General features: G+C 35.7%; 1 protein-coding gene across 1 annotated transcript in view; it reads left to right on the forward strand.

Annotated features, from left to right (window-relative positions):
* The window catches only part of wdr7 (WD repeat domain 7), a 111,964-nt gene that overhangs the window by 28,685 nt on the left and 60,215 nt on the right, over positions 1 to 23,064 (forward strand). Inside the window, exons 17-21 of the mRNA XM_079847554.1 lie at positions 427 to 917; positions 9,179 to 9,264; positions 13,865 to 13,924; positions 15,646 to 15,764; positions 18,443 to 18,566. Of these exons, the coding sequence (XP_079703680.1) occupies positions 427 to 917; positions 9,179 to 9,264; positions 13,865 to 13,924; positions 15,646 to 15,764; positions 18,443 to 18,566 (880 nt within the window). The remainder of the gene's footprint in view (positions 1 to 426; positions 918 to 9,178; positions 9,265 to 13,864; positions 13,925 to 15,645; positions 15,765 to 18,442; positions 18,567 to 23,064) is intronic.

Consider the following 23,064-nt stretch of genomic DNA (forward strand, 5'->3'; position numbering starts at 1 on the left):
ATTGTAAACTAAAACTATTAAAACATTTCAGCTAAGTGAAATAAAGCTAAAAAAAAAAAAATGAATATTAGTTGAAAAACTTCAGAATATTTGCTTTTGAATATACTTTTAGAAATGTTGCATTGACAATACACTAAAGTAAGTTTAAGTTGAATCATCAAAATTATTAGCTTGAAATAAATGCTAACTAAAATTGTAATAAAAATAAATTAAACCTAAATATATATATATAAAGGCACATAATGAAATGACTAAAAAAAATTAAAAATTAACATGAAAACTCAAAATATATTAATAAAATAATATAACACTGGTAGTCAAATAGATGTAAAAAAACAAACAAAAAAAAAAGAGAAATAAAAGCATAAAAAATCGTCTGTTGTTGGTTTATTTGTGGTCACATGTTCCATCACTTCACCTGCACAGGTGAAGGAGACCATTAAAGAAAACATCAAGGAGCACCTGCTGGACGAAGACGAGGATGAAGAGGAGGAGCAGCGTCGGCGCGAGGAGAAGTCGAAGTCTCTGAGTCTCCTGGAGTACAACCTGACCATGGACACGGCCAAGCTCTTCATGTCCTGCCTGCACGCCTGGGGCCTGAACGGGGACCTGGACGAGGTGTGTGTGAACCGGCTCGGCATGCTGCGCCCACACACACCCATCTCCTTCGGCCTGATCTCGCGCGGCGGGCACATGTCTCTGATGCTGCCCACCTTCAAGGACTCGCTGCTCCGCCGGCTGGCGCAGGGGGCGGTGGAGAAGCTCTCCGTGTCCGAGGTCGTGGGGAAGGGGACGTACGGCGTGTCGAGAGCCGTGACCACGCAACACCTGCTGTCCGTCATCTCACTCGCTAACACACTGATGGGCATGACCAACGCCACGTTCATCGGAGAGCATATGAAGAAAGCGCCAGTCAGGTGACATCACACACACACATACATGCACATACATACATGCGTACATACACATACACACACACACACACACACACACACACACACACACACATACATGCACACACATGCGCGTACATACACACACACACACACACACACATACATACATACATACTCTCTCACACACACACACACACACACACACACACACATACATACATACATACATACTCTCACACACACACACACACACATACATGCGCGCACACACATAAACGCGCGCACACACACACCAAACACTCATAATGATCACTAGTTAATAATCTTATCCCTTAAAACTCATCTTTGATCACCAAAATGACATATTTAAACGGTTTTCCTTGGAAAAAAATCTTTTGAACTCTTGCCTCATTTAGTATGCGCGGTTCTATGAATATGCAAATGAGCCCCGCCTCCACTCACTCACTCAGCTCAGAGATCCACTGGTTGACGATCACACGTTGATCTGATTGGTTACAAGGTAGTTTGTGCCGTCAGAAACACCAGCGATTTCAAAGCGTGTTTTTGAGACTGTCTTTGGTTCACTGCAGTTTTAAGGAGGAAATACTCAGCAATGCTGTCGAATTTACACATGGTTTGTCTTAAAACACCACATAGACACATAAACAACATTAAACGCTGGATTTTCACCAAAGGGTAATTTCCAAAACATTTCTGTTGAAATAAAATAAAATATTAGGTTTTGAACTTTTTGAACCAAAATAAGTTTAAGTTGAAGCTCTAAATTATTAAGTGAAAAAAAAACTAAAAAAACTAAAACTGAAATAAAAATAAATGAATAGCAAATATAATAAATAGCAATATAAAATAAAAGCATATAACGAAATTACTACAAATTTAACTAAAATTAACATAAAAACTAAAAATATTAATAAAGCTAAGATAAATAACACTGGTCAGGAACGTATAACAAAGAAGGACTGGGTCATATCATCTCACCCACAGCAAATAAGGAATAAACATGAGACAACATATTTTGTATGAAGAAAATAGAGCCTAGTTTTAGATTTATTTTTTGGCATTTAACTTATTATCTGGACAATTTACTAAAAAATTCTCATAATAATTTTTAATTATGTGAATTAAAAAAAAACAGATTGAAGTAAATAACTGATATATACACTAAATAAATTATATATAAACATATATATTAGGGCTGTCAAAAGATTAATCGCGATTAATCGCATCCAAAATAAAAGTTTGTGTTTACATAATATATGTGTGTGTACTGTGTATAATTATTTTGTATATATAAATACACACACATGCATGTATATATTTAAGAAATATTTGCATACATATACTGTATATATATTTATATAGTTTATATTATATATAAATATTTTTTTTTATATATAAATAACACATTTTTCTTAAATATATACGTGCATGTGTGTGTATTTATATATACAAATTTAATTATACACAGTACGCACACATATATTATTAAAAACAAACTTTTATTTTGGATGCGATTAATCGCGATTAATCTTTTGACAGCCCTAATATATATATATATATTGCTTTTTTATATTTATACATTTTATTTATTTTATTATGTATATACAAACGAAGACTGTGGTGTGAAAATGCACATTTATAATTTTACATTCATTTTAATTTACGTATTTTTTCTTTGCATTTTAATTTCAATTAAAATGAGTACATTTCTTTTGTAATAATTTTTTATTAGTTTATTTCCTTAAATGTCTAATATAGCTCTTTTTAATTTAATTCTTATTTCAGTTTTATTTTTAATTATAATTTAAGTACTTAAAGTAAAAAATAAAAATAAAAAGATAAATGACATCTCTGCAAAATGTGAGAAAGTAAAGCACCCTCAGGTGTTTCGGCCCCGCTGGTTCTGTTGTTTACCTGTGTTCTCGTATGCGTGTCTGGGGGCTTTGGCTCCCCCGGGCTCCCAGGGGTGTGATGGAGGTTCGGGACAGCGAGAAACAGCACGCAGCGCTCGTCTGCACACAGGGGCCTCGACCGCCGCTCGTTCTCAGGGGCCGGGGCCGCTGTTCTGGTCATAACGGCCCCGCGGGGCGAAGCCGCTGAAGGCTATCGAGCTCTTTCTCTCGCTGGTTGTTTGCTGATCGTTCAGCTTGTCCGCAGGTGAGAGATTTCAGTCTCGTGTTCAGCGCTCTGCAGGTGAACTAGCAACTAGCAACACGTGAAATCCGTCGATACGCGCCGCCAGTGTGTTTGTGTACATGTTTAGATTAAAGGGCAGCGCCACCGATTTCTTTCAAAGTCAGTTTTACCCTTGAAATAACTTTCACGAGTCGATATAATGAGGGTAATTTTGAAGGAGCAGTTTATTTTAAGGGTTAGCGTTATATTTCTCGCTAATTTAATCTTGAATTATTTATATGTGATCAGAATCACTGAAATTTGCATAACCATAATGCATTCTTAATGGTGATTCTTCGTGGATTTTCATTATTGAATTTTACAATAAGGCTCCATTTGGTAACATTATTTAACTGCGTTAGTTAACGAGAACTAACAACTAACAATACATATATATATAATTATTATTATTATTTTTTTTAGAGAGATAAAAAATATATATATATTTTTAAAAAATTATATTTTAAGACACTATTTTTAAATAATTGTATTTATTATAATTTGTAATTTAATTGTACTAGTTTAAGATAAATAAAAAAGTATTTAATAATTAATTTAGGAAAATGATTGATTATTTTATTTAAACATAAGCATAAATTAAAGGAAGTACAAGTCCTTTTTATCATTTAAATAATCATATATGTTTTGCATAAGGTAGTGAGAATTCTAGAGAAATGTGCTTATAACTATCATGAAAATAATGTCTCAAAATAAAATATTTGATTATTTAATTAGATTTTTGGGGTAAAACATGACCTGAACATGTTTCGAGAATCCTGCGTTTCAGTTCAAACACTAATTTTTTCTATTATTTCTATTATTTCTGTTATTTCATTTACAGACTTTATGAGTGAGTCACTGAATCATCCACTGTATAAATATCATGAAATTTGCATTGCCTTGCCTATTCTTAATGGTGATTCTTTATGGATTTTCATTTTTGAATTTTACAATAAGCCTCCATTTGTTAACATTATTTAGCGACATTACTTAAAGGATTAGTTCACCCCAAAATGAAAATTTCCTAATAATTTACTCACCCCAATGCTATCCAAGATATCCATGTCTTTCTTTCCTCAGTGGGAGAGAAATTATGTTTTTTGAAGAAAACATTTCTAGTTTTTTTCGTCTAACAATGGACTTCATTGGTTACCATCGATTTTAAGTCCAAATCAATGCAGTTTCAAAAGTCTTTGAAGTGTTTAAACGGGCTGTACGCGATCAGCTGAAGAAGAGGTTTTTATTGTAAATAAAGTAAATGTAAAAATGTCTGTAATTCATTGATTATTTTATTTACACATAAGCATAAATTATCACTTAAATAATTCATAATCATGTATGTTTTGCATAGGTAATGAGAATTCTAGAGAAATATTTTGATTATTTCATTTGATTTTTGACCTGAACATGTTTGCCTTGAGAGTCGTACGTTTCTTTTCAAACACTAATATGTTGTATTATTATTATTATTATTATTATTATGTATTTAATTTCCAGACTTTATGAGTGAGTCATTGAATCGTTCACTCAACTGACTTAGAAAATAAATACAATTTTAACATTTTTTTAGTTGACAGCAGCAATTAACATTTTGTAACCCTGAGAAAATAACGTTATTTGCTATAATCTATATTTTTTTCTATGCTAATTTTTTCCCCACATGAACTACATCCTTTCTGTTCACACACAGATATTAAAACATTTCTGAACATCTTTCAATCTCGGCGTTGCTCTGAGCAAAATCTGCTCCACACTTTTATGAGGCAATTTCACATTTACGGCCTTGCTTTAGATTTGTTTTCTAAACGCTTTGGAGGGCAAAGTTACGCAGTGGAAAGCTAAAATGGCCAAAAAGATGGTATTTTCAATAACTTGTCAATAAACTTCTCCAACAAGCCCAGGATGAACCTGGCAGAAATGTTACAGTTGAAATAAAAGCACTGTATTATTGCTGTTGGTGGACGTTTGGACCGTTTCCATCAAACTGCAGTTTTAGTGTCTTTTATAATGCGTTCAGAAGGTTTTATAAAGCGGCTAAAACTTTCCTGACACACACACACACACACATGTTTCTTGAGTTCTTATCAAATGCCTTTTGACTGTGTAGTTTGGGAAGTGAAACGTTTCAAGCGAGTCTCTTACTAAACCTACAGCTTCTTAGACTCCGTCAGAAGTCGTTTATTTCACGCCTTCTCTCTTCTCTTAACATGTGCTTTTAAAAAACTGAACTCTGAGCAGAATGTGGAACCAAAGATCTCACAGAAGCTTCATCTGAAGCTTTAACGAGGTCAGGCTCTCGTTAGAGTGAATATGACAGGTGGAACATAGAGTGATGATGACAGGACGAGACGGTAGACACCAACACTGAAGAGAGAGAGAGAGAGACCGCATATATGAGAGAGAGAGAGAGAGGTTTGACAACGACTGTAAAAAACTTAGGAGAGAATTAAGAATCCTATCCAACCAGAAACACAGAGATGCTGACAATGAGAACATCCGTCATCTCTATCATGAAAAACTTAAACATTATAGGAATACTTTAAGAAAGAAAAAAGAACAAAACATAAAAAGTCAACTCAGGGAAATTGAAGACTCTTTAGAATCCCACCACTTCTGGAAACATTGGAACACGCTAAACAAAACTTACCATCAAGAACTAGCCATCCAGAATGGAGATGTTTGGATGAACCACTTCTCCAACCTCTTTAGTGATATAAACAGAAATCAGGAACAAAATGCCCTGTATGACAAACTAAGGGTTTTAGAATCAACCATCAAAGACTACCAGAACCCCTTAGACTCTCCAATGACACCTAACCCTATTAGACAAGATACAAACCCTGAAACTGCAAAAAGCCTGTGGTGTCGATGGCATCCTAAATGAAATGATTAAATACACAGACCACAAATTCAAATCAGCCATTCTCAAGCTCTTCAACATCATCCTGAGTTTAGGTATATTCCCCAACATCTGGAACAAAGGTCTTATTACCCCAATCCATAAAAACGGAGACAGATTTGACCCTAATAATTACTGTGGTATATGTGTAAACAGCAACCTAGGCAAACTCTTCTGCAACATCCTAAACGGCAGACTAGCCCATCTCCTCAGAGACAGAAATGTCCTGAGCAAATGTCAAATTGGCTTCCAACCTAAATATCGCACATCAGACCATATATACACTCTCCATATCTTAATCAACAAGCAAATCAACCAAAACAAAAGTAAAATTTTCTCATGCTTTGTTGACTTCAAAAAAGCTTTTGACTCCATTTGGCATGAAGGTCTTTTCCTTCAATTAATCCAGTGCGGCATCGGAGGAAAAACATATGACATCATCAAATCAATGTACACAAACAACAAATTTGCAGTTAAAATTGGTAACAAACACACAGAATTCCTCCCTCAGAGTCGTGGAGTGAGACAGGGCTGCAGCTTAAAGGAGAACTCCGGTCAATTTTAACATTGAGCTCATTTTTTTGTACATTTGGAGTGCTGTCAATACAGAGAACAACTACAGAAATCGGTGTTGCCTACACCGTGTTATCCTCTTTTTAAAATTTGCACCCTGTTGACTTCAATGGGGCAAGTCTTAAACCTGCTTTTAGCCTCTTAACATCCTTGATGTGTCATTACAAGTGCACAGGTCATGTGAGTGATTCCTTCAGAGTGAACACGGTGAATCTGACTGCAGTAGATGTGAAAGATATGAATAAAAATGATGTTATTTCAGCCAGCGCTCATACCTGTATTTACATCCTGTTTTCGGTTGAAGTCCACAGTAGTCGATTGTCGAGTTTGGGCGCATGATCGTACGTACTAAACCTATGCGCGTGAACTCGACAATCGATTACTGTGGACTTCAGCCGAAAACAGGATGTAAATACAGGTATGAGCGCTGGCTGAATTAACATCACTTTTATTCATATCTTTCACATCTACTGCAGTCAGATTCACCGTGTTCACTCTGAAGGAATCACTCACATGACCTGTGCACTTGTAATGACACATCAAGGATGTTAAGAGGCTAAAAGCATGTTTAAAACTTGCCCCATTGAAGTCAACAGGGTGCAAATTTTAAAAAGAGGATAACACGGTGTAGGCAACACCGATTTTTGTCGTTGTTCTCTGTATTGACAGCACTCCAAATGTACAAAAAAATGAGCTCAATGTTAAAATTGACCGGAGTTCTCCTTTAAGTCCCACGCTGTTCAATATCTACATAAACGAGCTAGCGAGAGCTCTGGGTCAGTCTGCGGCACCTGGCCTTACTCTACTGGACACTGAGGTCAAGTGCCTTCTGTTTGCTGATGATCTGGTGCTGCTGTCTCCCACTAGAGAGGGTCTACAGCTGCATCTAGACCTCCTGCACGGCTTCTGTCAGTCATGGGCCCTGGCAGTTAACCCCAAAAAGACAAAAATAATGATTTTCCGAAAAAGACCAGCCGCCACGACCAGCATCATAGTTTTACATTGGACAACATGCTCCTCGAACACACGCAGGACTACACTTACCTTGGCATAAATATTAGTATATTCAAATATCCAAATTGACATCCCAATCAGAATCTGGCTAAAAATAATCAAAACAGTAATCGAGCCCATCGCGCTGTACGGGTGTGAAGTCTGGGACTCACAGACCAAGAGTTCACTAAATGGGACAAACACCCAACAGAGACTCTGCAGACCGAGCTGTGCAAAATCTTGCTACGAGTTCAAACCCCAAAACCCCAAATAATGCCTGTAGAGCAGAATTAGGATTATACCCCCTTGTGATAACCATTCAAAAAAGAGCCATTAAATTCCATCCCCACTTAAAAAATAGTGATGAACAGACCCTCCATCACAAAGCCCTGACCCACCCAGAGCTGAAGCCAGAGAGGAACGCCCTCGGCCGATTGGTCTTAGAGCTGACGTCACAAACTGACAATAAAAACATAGCCAGACCAAACCAAATCATTAAAACACAAAAAGAAAAATACCTCAAACATTGGACAGACGCAACAGACAAACAGAGTAAACTGGAATGCTATTTGGCCCTAAACAGAAGATATGAATTGGCAGGATACCTGAGTAAAGTGAGCGACCCTAAACTGAGGAGAGTCCTGAGCATGTACAGACTCAGTGAACACAGTCTGAGCATAGAGACGGGCAGACACACACACACACACACACACAGAGCTGGCTGCCGAGGGAAGAGCGACTGTGCCCTCACTGCTCAGAGAATCAAGTGGAAACAGAGCTACACTTTTTGACTTCCTGCCCCAATTACACAAACATAGGGCCACTCTCATCCCCTTTTCACAACCCACCAGAAAGACTCCATCAGAAATCTAGTATGGACAAACTCCCACTCCTGCTTGGAGAAAGCCCAGCGAGCTCAGCCCTGGCTGCCCGGTACGTGAGGTCCTGTCACGACCAAAGAGCCTCCAGCAGGACAGAGCTACCAACCGTATAAATATTAGAAGATTAGACATTTTTATTGCTATGTTTATTTTCACGTAATTTTTATTTTCTTTTTATTATTATTTATTTATTTATTTTTATTGTATAGTGTTATGAATGCTTTGGCAATGTAAAGATTTATTTCACCATGCCAATAAAGCTATTTGAATCTTGAATCTTATATATATATAAACATATTTAAGGAAAAAAGGTCTTATTTATTTACTTAAAACAAAGAGATTCAAGTAAAAACAGTGAACAAATATTTCAGGATTTACCACAACAACAACAAAAAAAAACTTATAATGAGAGCATTTTAAACACATGGCATTGAAGTATTGAAATTATGAACTCAAAATAAATAACTACAACTAAAACTGAAATAAAAACAAAGTAAAAACTAATAAAATGACAAAAGCACATAACGAAATGACTAAAAATGAAACTAAATTTAACACAAAAACAATATGAAAACAAAATAATAATAAACTAATATAACACACACACACACACACACAGTCCTGCATAAACACACATGCGCGTGTATCTGCTCACACACACTCCTGCTGGTGTGATGTTGAATTCTGTGCTGCAGATAGAGTATGTGTGTTAAATATTTCATTGGGCTTTTGTGTTTCAGACCCCCACGACCAGGAGCCCCCGAGAGCCCGAGACACAGCGGCCCTCAGGCCTCCAGCCCGGCCCTGCAAGGACAGATCAAACAAGGTGAGTACAAAGATCTGCCCTCGCTGTGAAACAAACACACACAAAACACTCGGACTGACACTATTTTTTTTTTTTTTTTTTTTTTTTTTTATATGTAATTTTTTTTTTTTTTTTTTTATTATTTCGAACTTGAACCATGATTTGACTAATCAGTTGTTGTCGGGTAGATTCCTAATGTTAAATGCAAGAGTTAAAATGCAGTAAAGATATAGAAGTATTTGCATTAGGGGTGTGCGATATCAACAAATGTATATCTTAATATTTTATAAAATATAAAATTTTATAAGATATAGAAGTATTTGCATAAGGGGTGTGCGATATCGGCAAAAATTGATATCACTATACTTTTGGATATTTTTTCAATAACATCATTTAAAGTTTATTCTCCTTTTCATACTAACATAGGTTTCTATTATCTAGTGTTTTTTATCTTTTCTTGCTATTATCTTTTCTTTCACTGTTTGGTTTTTAGATGCTTTCTTCCTGTTCTGCATGTCTTGCATTTCATATCATCCAGCTGGAGAAAATGCTGATCTTAGCAAACGCCAATAATAATGCATTTTGTTTGGCACTGAAGCTCTGTTATGGAAGATTCTAGATAACATGCACCAGAAAAATGGTCCGGTTTAGTGCAGGGTGTCCGTTTAAACCCTGTTAGTAACACACAGACACACACACAATATTTTATTTTATTTTATTTTATTTTATTTTTTTATTTATTTTTTGTTTTATTCGGGGAACCATGATTTGACTAATCAGTTGTTGTCGGGTAGATTCCTAATGTTAAATGCAAGAGTTAAAATGCAGTAAAGATAAATAATCTTGTAGGGCTGTGTGATATCAACAAAAATTGATATCTCAATATTTTGGGGGGTTTTATCAATAACAACAGTTCAAGTTTATTCTCCTTTTCATACTAACATAGCTTTCTATTATTTAGTGCACTTTTCTTTCATCCTGCCTTTTCTTTTATATATATATATTATTATTTTTTTATTTTTTTAAATGCATTTTGCATTTTGTTTGGCATTGAAGCTTTGTTAGACAACTTCTAGATAACATGCACTGTTTAGTGCAGGGTGTCTGCTTAAACCCTGTTAGTAACACACACACACACACACACACTCTTCCTCCACACGTGCCCTAATTTGTCCCCCGTCCCGAGCTGCTATTGTTGGGCCACAATGGAGGAGGACTGTGAATAATGTCTTGTGTTCAGTTGCTCACGCCACACGCCACACGCCTGTTTGGCTCATTCACAGGGAAGTGTGTGTGTGTGTGTGTGTTGTGTTCTTCTCTTCGACCAGAAGGCCCTGCAGCGTTTCTTTCTCATGCTAAAGTCTTTCACCGCACAAAACACCGCGAGCAGCGTCAGCCCTCCGTGTCCGCCGTCCTGACACGCGCCTGTCCGATGAATTCTCACGCCGGACCAGATTGCGTTTAGAGAACGTTATGATCTCTCTCTCTCTCACACACACACACACAGAGAGAGAGAGGGAGAGAGGGTCCTCTGAGATGTGTTGAGAATATTGATCCAACACTTCTCTTTAGGTTTGTACACATAATGAAAGTTATTCAACGCGTGTAGCGTTTTTCCCCTCCTCTCGTTTCCTCGTATTGATCCGGACGGGTTTGTGGAACTGCTCAGGTTGTGTTATTAAGTGTTTTTTAATGGAGTCGTTCTTTAAATCGCGTGCCGAGATAAAAGCCGAGCGTGTGCCGGCAGAAACATGCAGATCTCGCTGTGCGTTACGGAGAGGTTTCAGTCGGAGAGCCTGCTAGTTTTAGCACAGGAACACTGACATAAAATATGTTTTTATTGTCATGAAGTGCTGAAGACTTTTTAAAATTCACCTTTTTTCATGTCTGTCGTCTTGGATCGATATATGCTATTGTATGATCTAGTTAACAGACTTAAAATGTAAATAAAAACTTGATTGAGGACTGCATTACTAGTATAGTAACGGTTAACCGATATGCTGATACTGAGCCGTATTTATTGATATTTATTTAAATATATACTTAATATAAATATATATATATACATACACACATAAGGGGTTTGATTGCACGGGGTTGCATAAGAAATCGATTTGCATAAGGGGTGTGCGATATGGACAGAAATGTATGTCTCTATTTTATTTTATTTTTATTATTATTTTTTATTTATTTATTTATTTTTATAATGGTGACTTTAACAGTTGAATGGTAGCTGATAAGAAGTCTACAAATATAGTGTAAAATCCTTAATTTACATGATGTTTATGATATTTACAGAAATGCATTTCTTTTAAAAGTGTATTTTATTATCCACTGACAGATTTTGCCTTTTATAAATAAAATTTCTTGTTTTCATTCTACAAAGATTGCTTTCTATATTTAGGGCACTTTTTTCTTACAAAAAAAAAAAAAAAGAAGATTTGTTGTTTTGCATGGTGAAATAAAGCCCGTAGCTGCAGTTTGCGCTTATTTACCAAATCATTTTGTCAGATGAATACCTTAACCGAGTTTAGTGTTTTTGTTCTTCCCTCATTTTTAACATAATTAAAACATATTTTCCTGATATTTTGATGGTTTACTTGAGCTGTGTTTCCCCTCGGGACATCAGGTTTGGTCGCAGCCTCACTGAGGATGATGTGCTCGTAGAAAAACACCTTCCACTTGTTTGTTTGTTTGTTTGTTTGTTTGTTGAGGTTTTTCTCTCCACACTGCAGGATCCCTGTCTCTCTGTCTGCACGCATGGCTTCGCTCTACCATCTATCTCTCTCTCTCTCTCTCTCTCTCTCTCTCTCTCTCTCTCTCTCTCTCTCTCTCTCTCTCTCTCTCGCTCTCTCGCTCTCTCTCTCTGTCACTCATGGGATTTGTAATTCTTGCTCATAATTGTTCATTTTACAGGTGCAGCATAATGTTTTGGATCACTTGAGTATGATTCTGCTTGAGGATCACGATTTATTTGTTTCAAATATAGATTACGGTTGAAACAAATAACGTTATTTTCTCGAGGTTCTGACAAAATGTTAATTTTTTTCTAAGTCAGTTGAGTGAATGATTCAACGACTCACTCATAAAGACTTCACTTATTTCATAACTGGATGATTCAGTGTTTTTGAACAAATCTCTTGAGTGAATGATTCAATGACAAACACATTTTTAAAGTCACATGACAAGTCTCTTGTCGCCACCTACTGGTGTAACAATGTAATTGATCTTTATTTCAAGCATCAAGTTACTTTCAAAAGGTGATTTATGCTACTGTAGACATCAGTGTTTATATCTGAACTATAATCTTTTATTCCAGTACTTCTGTGATCATATGAATGATTATAAGACAGAAATAATGATACGGTGTGGCTGAAAAGACTGTTTGTGAAGCTGTTTCATATCTGTAATAAATAGACAGAGGAGAATTGTTGTAATTTAGGAATGAGATTGTGTGGGTGTTTGAATTGAGATCACAATCTTTTAATGATTAATTGTGCAGCTCTAATGTATTCACACAGTATATATATATATATATATATATATATATATAAAAGCATCAGTAAATTTAAAAGGTTCAATTGAAAAACTTTTGTTGACTTAACCATATTTTATCCAGGTTTCAGTATAATGCTTTTCACCACAAACATTTACTATGCTAATAAAAGTTTCCATCTGGAAAGCACTATAATAAGAGGAATATAATGAAAGCTTTAGTATCGTTTATTAATATCTGATGATCCGACAGTACAGTAACGGTTTTAGGGCAAATGCTGACTGAACTACTTTTGTGGAAGTTGATATTAAAAACTATTGAACCAGATTTTATTCTTGCTGCTTTATGGACCCGTATTAACTATAGAGAATTAAACATTTTTGCACTTAATACATTAGCATTTTTGTACTTAAATTCAAATGTTTTATTTAATATGAAACAGCAAAGACAAAAAAGTGTCTAAAAATTGTTTAAAAATACATTTATTCTGTAATGCTTAACAAGAGAGTTCCTTTTGTTAACATTAGTTAATACATTTAGTTCACAAGTATTGTCAATAAAAAATACTCGTAAAGCATTTATTAATCTTAGTTAATATTAATGTCAACATTTACTAATACATGAAATAAAAATCAGAAGTTGTATCTGTTAATATTATTGTGGACCATTAACATTAACAAAGATTAATGTTTATCTTAGTTAACTAATTTTAGCTAATAAGAGCTCATTGTAAAGTGTTACCAATTATTCTTATACATTTATATAAAAAAAGAAATTGTCTGAAATATTGGTTTTGATACCAGTCGCTTTTTGTGGAAACTGTTACCATAGTTAATAATAATTATAAAAGCTAGAATTTTTTGTGATAGTCACACTAATAACCATAATAACCAATTACTTACTCATTTTTAATTTCTATATTTTTTTTTTTCCCTGTGTCCATGTGAGTGTTCAGTGCCGATGTATTCAGTTTATTTTCATTTAATAACAGCCGCTTTACTCTTCTAACACTGCTGGAGGCCTTTCCTTCTTTCTTTCTTTCTTTCTATCTTTCTTACTTACTTTCTTTCTTTCTTTTTAATTTTCTTTCTTTTTGTTTCACGGATCTTTTCCTCTCTTTTCAAGCTGCCGCCGCTGTTCCGTCTTCTGCTTCAGGAGTGTCTCACTCTCCCTCGTTCAATGAAGGTATTCTCTCTGAATAAAGGCCTCTCTCTCTCTCAATCTCTCTCTCTCTCTCTCTCTTTCTTTAGCTGCGCTCGTTTTCTCTCCCTCTGCTTTCCGTCCGCCTCGCGCTCAGTGCCTGTGTGTGTTTGTGGGATTCGTTCTGTCTCTAGGTTCACTATTCTACTGTACCTCGTGCTTGTAGTCGTTTTCTGTCTGTCTGTCTTTCTGTCTGTGTCAATGTATGTCTTGGACTGCATGCTTACTTTATACACACACACACACACACACACACACACACACACACACACACACACTCACGTTTATCTTCAGATCCTCAGTGTTTTAATAAACATCTTTACGAGTGTAAGAATTAAATCCTTAAAGCTGTTGTTTCTGTACTGTATATACTGTAGATATAGAAATAAAAAAAATTATAAACATTTAAGCAAAATAATAGTTTACAATAAGGTCTTATTTGTTAACATTACCTAATACATCAACTAACAAAAACTAACAATGATCAATATATTTGTAAAGCATTTATTGACCTTTGTTAATGTTAGGTAATAACAATGTTCATGTTCTTGTTGGTTCACACTTAACAAATACAACTATTATTAGTATATGTTAAAATCAACAATATCTAAGGTTAATAACTTTTTTGTTTTTTCTTAGTTCAATGTTTACAAATGAACTCCTATTGTAAAGTGTTTATTATTTCAGAGATGTTTTCTTCCATTCTGCATTTGGGACATTTTATGTTAAACGTATTTAGAAATGTTTTAAAATGCTTCTGAAATTTGATTTTTTTTTTTTTTTTTAAAGAAAGAAAATTACCCGTTCCCACAATGCATTATTTTTTATAAAGAATAAGAATAATAAAGAATAATAAAGAATAATTTTTATATTTTTTAGTCATACAAAAATACATTTGGATGTAAAATTTACCGCTGGTGAAAATCATTATAATAAGGTTAACATTAGTTTACTACATTAGTTAACATGAACTTACAATGAAAATTACTGCAAAAGCATTTATTAATCTTAATGTTAATTTCAGCATTTACTAATATATATATATATATAATTTTTTTTTTATTTTTTTTTTTTATTCTCTGTTAACAATAGTTCATGAACAAACAATAAACAACACTATTATAATTAATATAAACAAAGATTATTAAATGCTGTAAAACACATTGTTCATGTTAGTTAATATATTAACTGATGTTATTGTAAAGTGTTTTAAGCAAAAAAGCAATTGTAATTGAAATTTGAATTCAAAAGAGAGCCAAATATGTAGCAAGTAAAATGTAGAATTTTCCACAAGCTGTTTAAAAAATACATGGTGGTAAATGTCAAGTTATATTTTTGTATCAATGTTTCTGCTTTGCACTTCTTTCCCTTCTTAGAGATCCAGTCTAGATTTGTCTTTTTTTAATCAGTTTTTATAAAGCGATGGCCTGAATGTACAGTAGTTGTTAGAATATTTTCCTAAAGGTAAGTTTGTTGATCTTGTTTCACAAAGAAATGTAATTTCTTTGAAGTTTCTCTCCTCAGAAGTTTTCCCGAAAGCTGTTCCATATATTTCTGATATATGTGATTCTGTGTTGGATGTTGCTCATCATGAATATGAAACGTTGCTCATGTTTTTCTAGGGTCCTGTCAGGCCGGGCTTCAGATCTGCAGGGCTGTTGTGTATCGCTGTGATTGACTCTCTGTGTGATTGTGTGTTTGTGTAGGTTGGAGTCAGCTGGCCGCCATGCATTGTGTCATGCTTCCTGATCTTCTGGGTCTGGATAAATTCAGGCCTCCTCTACTGGAGATGCTGGCGCGCAGATGGCAGGACCGCTGCCTGGAGGTATTAAAGTGTATTATTAGGGGCTTTCGCACCGGAGGAACCTTTTCATAGTTCCTAGAACTATTGGCGGAAGTTCCCGGATTTTGGTGCGTTCGCACCACAGGAACGATTTTAGTTCTAGGAACTCCTTTTGGAGGAACTAATTGAGCTCCTATTTCAGAGTCGGTCTAAACCAGCACTATAGGAACTACCCGTGACGTTAGTGTTCGCTGATTGGCCGAATGCACGCGAAACACCAGCACCTGCCATTTTTTAAAAGTCTGTGTAAACACATAGATTATAGCCTATATATTTACTCCAGAAATGAACTCTACGAACATGGAAAATAGTGATAGATGGACCTCTCAACCTTTACACTGAGGAGAAAATCCAACGCGACTTTGAGGGGACCAAGAGAAACATGATTATGTATTTTTGCTCAGCAACACTGGACATCAACCACACGGCATACGCTAATACCTTTACACTACTGTCTACTTTCTATGTATAACAGTTCTATCGAATAACGTATTAGACAAGACTGTTAGACAGATCGTCTAAAAGTAAACTAATGAACATGGAGAATGCGAGCACTGTTTGGCTCTGCTGTTCTCAGTGGCATCAAAATAAAAGTCACAACAACACCTAGGGGGAACCATTAGTTCTCGGGGAACCACCCTGGCGGCTAGAACTATCCGGTGCGAAAGCCCCAATTAATATTTCAATAATTACATATTTGTTTATTTTATTCAAATCTTTTTTTAGTGATGCACCAATGTGAAGATTTTGGCCAACACCGATAATTCTTTATATTTGTAAGCCGATAACCGATAATTTTTAATATTTGTTAGTCAATAACCGATAATTCTTTATATTTGTAAGCCGATAACTGATAATTCTTTATATTTGTAAGCCAATAACCGATAATTCTTTATATTTGTATGCAGATAACCGATAATTCTTTATATTTGTATGCAGATAACCGATAATTCTTTATATTTGTAAGCCGATAACCAATAATTCTTTATATTAATTTATTTTTTATTCAAATCTTTTTTTAGGGATGCACCAATATGAAAATTTTGGCCAATACCGATAATTCTTTATATTTGTAAGCCGATAACCGATAATTCTTTATATTTGTATGCAGATAACCGATAATTCTTTATATTTGTATGCAGATAACCGATAATTCTTTATATTTGTATGCAGATAACCGATAATCCTTTATATTTGTAAGCCAATAACCGATAATTCTTTATATTTAAAAGCCATTAACCGATAATTCTTTATATTTGTATGCAGATAACCAATAATTCTTTATATTAATTATTTTTTATTCAAATCTTTTTTTAGGGATGCACCAATATGAAAATTTTGGCCAATACCGATAATTCTTTATATTTGTAAGCCGATAACCGATAATTCTTTATATTTGTATGCAGATAACCGATAATTCTTTATATTTGTATGCAGATAACCGATAATTCTTTATATTTGTATGCAGATAACCGATAATTCTTTATATTTGTATGCAGATAACCGATAATCCTTTATATTTGTAAGCCAATAACCGATAATTCTTTATATTTAAAAGCCATTAACCGATAATTCTTTATATTTGTATGCAGATAACCGATAATTCTTTATATTTTTATGCAGATAACCGATAATCCTTTATATTTGTTAGCCGATAACTGATACAAACACACACTTAAAATGTTCTCATGATAATTTTATGTAGCTTATATCACAGACTTTTGCTGTGCAAGTTCACTTAACTGTATTTTCCTTTTTTGAAGTGATTTCAATCATATTTCAAGCAATTCAAAACCATCATGGTGAACAGTGTGCATCTGAAGCATCTCAGCTGAAGGAAGTAATACACTTTTTATTGGCTTTAAGATATCGGTCAAATTTTTTTTGTCGGGCCGATAACAATAACATTAAAAATAACATAAAAAATGTACATATATTGGCCGATACTGATATGGTTGCCGATATATCGTGCATCCCTAGTCCTTTGTTTTTGTGAGCCATGCGATCTGTGTGTGTCAGAGTGTGACGCCCGTGACCGCAGAGGTGTCGTACGTCACACTGAGAGAGAAATTAAGAAAGACTGACGGAGAAAGAGAAAGAAAAGAAAGAAAGAGACGCTCTGTTAAGCATCCTTAATCCTTTTTCTCCAAGGGTCCCTCTCTGTCTCTCTCTCTCTTCTCGCATTCACTTTCACTCGTATCTCGCAGCTTTAGCACCTGCTAACCCCGCGGGACAAAGACACACACTCCATCTCTCTCAATGGCTTCTTTCAGGCTCGTGCTTTATTCCTGCGCTTCATCTCAGCGGTCGGGCATTTGAGTTCGGCTGCCGGGGCTTCAGTTAGAACTGCACTTTCTTAGAGAGAGCCTTTTCAACAGGAGCATGTGTAAACCTGACACGTGTGTGTGTGTGTGTGTGTGTGTGTGTGTGTGTGCTATAACTCCACTTTCTTAGAGAGAGCCTTTTCAACAGGAGCATGTGTGTAAAACTGACACGTGTTTGTCTGTGTGTGCGTGTGTGTGTGTGTGTGTGTGTGTGTGTGTGTGTGTGTGTGTGTGTGTGTGTGTGGCTATAATACTTTCTTAAAGAGAGCCTTTTCAACAGGAGCACTGCAGTATCTGTGTGTAAACCTTATGTGTGTGTGTGTGTGTGTGTTGCAGGTTCGAGAGGCGGCCCAGGCTCTCCTCTTGGCTGAACTGCGCAGGATTGGTCAGTCGGGCCGGAAGGACACCATTGATCTCTGGGCTCCGTATCTGCCGCAGTATGTGGACGCTGTCAGCTCCCGTAAGTGTTACACTGAACACTCCTGCACACACACACACACACACACACACACACACACACGTCAGGTTTATATATAGAGAAATAAATAAAAGTTTAATAAGACAGACAGATAAACAGACAAATAGATCCATCCATCCATCTATCTATTTATCCATAATCTATCTATTTATCCATCCATCCATCTATCCATCTATTTATCCATCTATCTATCTATCCATCTATCCATCCATCCATCCATCCATGTATGTATGTATCTATCCATCCATCTATCCATCTATCTATCTATCCATCATCTATTTATCCATCTATCTATCTATCTATCTATCTATCTATCTATCTATCTATCTATCTATCTATCTATCTATCTATCTATCTATCTATCTATTTATCCATCCATCCATCCATCCATCCATCTATGTATGTATGTATGTATCTATCCATCCATCTATCCATCTCCATCCATCAATCGTCTGTCTGTTCCAACTTGTATTAATTTCTGTGAAAACTCGCACCCCAGTGCGTCCATAAGCCCTTACAGTGGCACTGCAGGATTACAGGTGAAAGTGTCAGAGAATGTTTTCCACTTCTTGGCACACACACTTTGATGTAGTTGGCCAGAGATGAACCAGCACAAACGCTCCAGGTCGTGGGAAGAGTTTTCCAGCAGATTCTGTGGTGAATCAGGAATCTTTGAGATTCACCCCAGGATCTCAGCGATGAGATACGCTTTGCTTTCCGCTCTCAACCCCAGACACGTGGAGTTGAGTTTACCAGCGCTAACCTGGCCATCTCAAACCTCCAGACACGCCGCTCATCAAAGCAGACGAGGAGTGTGAAAACACACGGGGTATAATGTGTCTGCGGCGGTTTTCACACTCCGTTCGATTGTTTGGTCCAAACCTGCGTTCGATCCCTCCCTCGCAGGTCTTATTTCAGTGTTTGTGTTGTATTGATGTTCCTCAAACATTCTGCTTTGAGTTTGTTCTGAACCTCTTACGGCAGATCATTTCTGTTCTTTGTTTTTGTACTTTATACTTTTTAAGAAATTGTCTAGCACAGTTTTTTTTTCCTCTGTGTTGATGCATTTCCTATTGAAACAGGACGTTTCGCTTCTATGTTCTGCTTGCAGGTGGTCTTAGGGGGCGGGGCATTCTCATTCTAGAGGGCATCTGATTGGACAAAAATCTGTGTGGTACAAGATGAGTCATCAATATTTGTGATCCGTTTTCCCATAAGATAAAGACTTTAAATTATAGATGTGTTTATCTGCTGGAGCGAGAAATACATTTTAGATGTTCGAATGTTCAAATAAATTTTATTCTTTTGAACGTTCAATTTATTGAAGAATCCTGAAAAATAAAATGTAAGGCGGTTTTCTGTGTAGGCAGTAGACGGATCATTAGAGTTCAGAACAGAGCCATAATGTCACCTATAGTATATAAAACATCTGTGTGTGTGTTTGTGTGTGTGCGTGTGTGCGTGTATGTGTGTGTGTGTGTGTGTGTGTGGCATTGTGTGTGTGCTTTTGTGTCTGTATGTGTGTCTAAAGTCATTTACAACAAGAAAGCTTCTGTGTGTGTGTGTGTGTCTCAATGGGCCGTTGATGAGAGGCAAGCGGTGGCCCCTGGGAACAGTTGCCATGGTGACGGTTGCTGGTCAGTGTAATGTAACCGTGGCAGCAGTGACCTCAGCAGGGTACAGAATTGAAGGGGTCAGTGAAACCGATCTGCCCCACACACACACATTTATTGAGTGTGTAACAGTACGACTGTCTTTTGCCATTTTGTATTTGCTCTTTTATTGAGATGATATTTTACAACTAGATGTTTAGAAATGCACACACACACACAATTACATACACACTCTCAAACACACTCTCTCACACACACAGACACACACATTAATGATTCAATTAGATTAAACTTTTTTATTATTGCTTTTTTTATTTTAATTTTTAGTGTTTTTAATGTTTTTCTGCATACTCCAATTTAAGTATGCAAATGCATTAATATGCATAAAAAATACCCATCACATGCATTTTGTATAAAATTATTTATTTTTAATTGTATTTTTACTTTTTTGGCGAGTGATTGCACAACAAAATGAGAAAAAAAAATCACTACAGTACAATAAAGAAAAATCTAATTTTGAAATCACAATTATTGCAATTAAATTATTAATAAAAATTACATTTTTGTTTTTCCATGCAAACCATAAAATGGAAACTATCTGAAGCAGATTAAAATGTACAGTTTATATTGTACTTTGAACAAATTGAATCGCAATATTTGGCATTTTGACTTTCATTACTGGAATTTTTTGGGATATTTTTGTAATTTTTTTGAATATTTTTGTAATTTTTTGGGATATTTTTGTAATTTTTTTGTTCATTGTAAGCTTTTTACCTGCATAATCTATACACATCTATAATTTAAAGTCTTTATCTTATGGAAATACGGATCACAAATATTGATGACTCATCTTGTACCACACAGTTTTTTGTCCAATCAGATGCGCTCTAGAATGAGAATGCCCCGCCCCCTAAAACCAACAAGCAAGGTAAAATAAAAACACAAGTACAAGTTAAACTCTGTGACTCGCGGACAAAATTTGTTGACAGTTTTGAGTCGAGAGTTCAACGAAAGCTTTACTGTTGTCATTCCTGAATCATAAAATACAAACGGATCAGGCGTTTAGGTGTGTCTGTGTGTGTCTGTGTCTGTGTCTGTGTGTGTGTGTGTGTGTGTGTGTGTGTGTGTGTGTGTGTGTGTGTGTGTGTGTGTGTGTGTGTGTGTGTGCTTGTACAGTAAATATGGTTTATGACTGAGGACATAAATGTTTATAATGACATGGGTATTACAGTGTAAACACGGTTTATCTCCTGTGTCCTCATAAACCAAACAGCTTTAAAAAACATACTAAATGGTGTTCAAAAAATGCAGAAAGAGTGTGTGTGATGGGTAGGTTTAGGGGTCGGGTTAGTGTGTGTGTGTGGTGGTGTACTGTATATGGGGCAGCCATTGGTCGATACTCATAGAACAGGGTGAACTAATATCAGCATCAGTCTGTCCATCAGAGAGAGAGGAAACTAAACTCTATGCATATTCAGAAATATTAATGATATCATAAGCATTAATAAACGACTGCTCTTCGCCGGCATTCTTTTATTTCATTTCTTTATTTATCTTTGGTCGTTCATTCGCACGCCTCTTCTCACATACGCACACACTCTCTCTCTCTCTCACCTTCACCACTCAAGCTTGGCTCCCTGTTAGATGTTCAGGGCTGGGATTTACCCAGAATCCCCTGGGGTGATGAGCGGTGGGAGGGTCGGATGAGCAGGTGATTAAAACAGGCCTCAGGCGGTTCTTCAGTGAGAGACGGTCAGGCCCACGGATGTGCCTGGATAATCCCACACAGCTCGCTTAGTTTCCCTGCACACACACACACACACACACACACACACCCCGAGGGCCAAAGCCATCCACACACTAAAAACCCTCCATACCAGCCGTTTATCTTCTAGGAATATTCCGGGTTATTTACAGCTTAAGCTCTATCGACAGCATCCGTGACGAGCTGTCAATTACCTCGGAGAAGAATTTACACTGGGAAAACCAACAACAAAACTCTGTCCAGACAAAACACTGAAACTGTAATTCATTGAAAATCTCTCGATTTTCATGTGCGCTTCCATAAAACATTATGATAATTATTACTAATGCATCATTACTCCAGTCTTCAGTGTCACATGATCCTTCAGAAATAATTCTAGTATGATGATTTGATGCTCAAGAAACATTTATGATTATTATCAATGTTGAAAACAACTTGTGGAAACTGAGATGCATTTTAATTTTCAGGTTTAATAGAAAGTTAAAATTAGACTGTGAAAACAAACACAAAAATATCATCCAGACAAAAAAAAGAAACAAATTGAAATTGTCATTCATTCTCTTCCAATCTTCCAGTTCAAATCTCTCACTTTTCATTTGCACTTCCATAAATCATTCTGATAATTATTCCTAGTGCATTGTTTTGCATTATGTATTGATAATTTACGAGATATAAATGCCATTTGGTTTCCTTGGCATTGTGTCTCGATGCATGACGTTACTGTGTGTGTAAGAACGAATGAGATTGAAAACTGCAGTATTTTTCGCGCACACAGTTGTCGTATGACTTCATAAGGTTTGGAATATAATGCATAATGCTTTGTTTTATGATTCTTTGATGGGGTATTTTTGGAGTCTTGACAGATCTAGTCACCATCCCTTTTTATTTTATTGAAAAATGAATCACCGTTATTTTAGTTTCATTGATTTACTTTTATAGTTTGTATTCATATTTAATTTATTTTTGTATTTTCTGTTTTCATTTTAAAGTACATTTTGTTGTCATTTTTCTTATTTTTTGTCTATTATTAGTGTTTTTGTCTATATAGTTTTTGTTTAGTTTTAGTTATTTTAATATTTTAATTAAAATTTAAAAAATATAT

The sequence above is a fragment of the Squalius cephalus genome (assembly GCF_949319135.1).
Source record: "Squalius cephalus genome assembly, chromosome: 17".
NCBI classification, from domain to species: Eukaryota; Metazoa; Chordata; class Actinopteri; order Cypriniformes; family Leuciscidae; genus Squalius; species Squalius cephalus.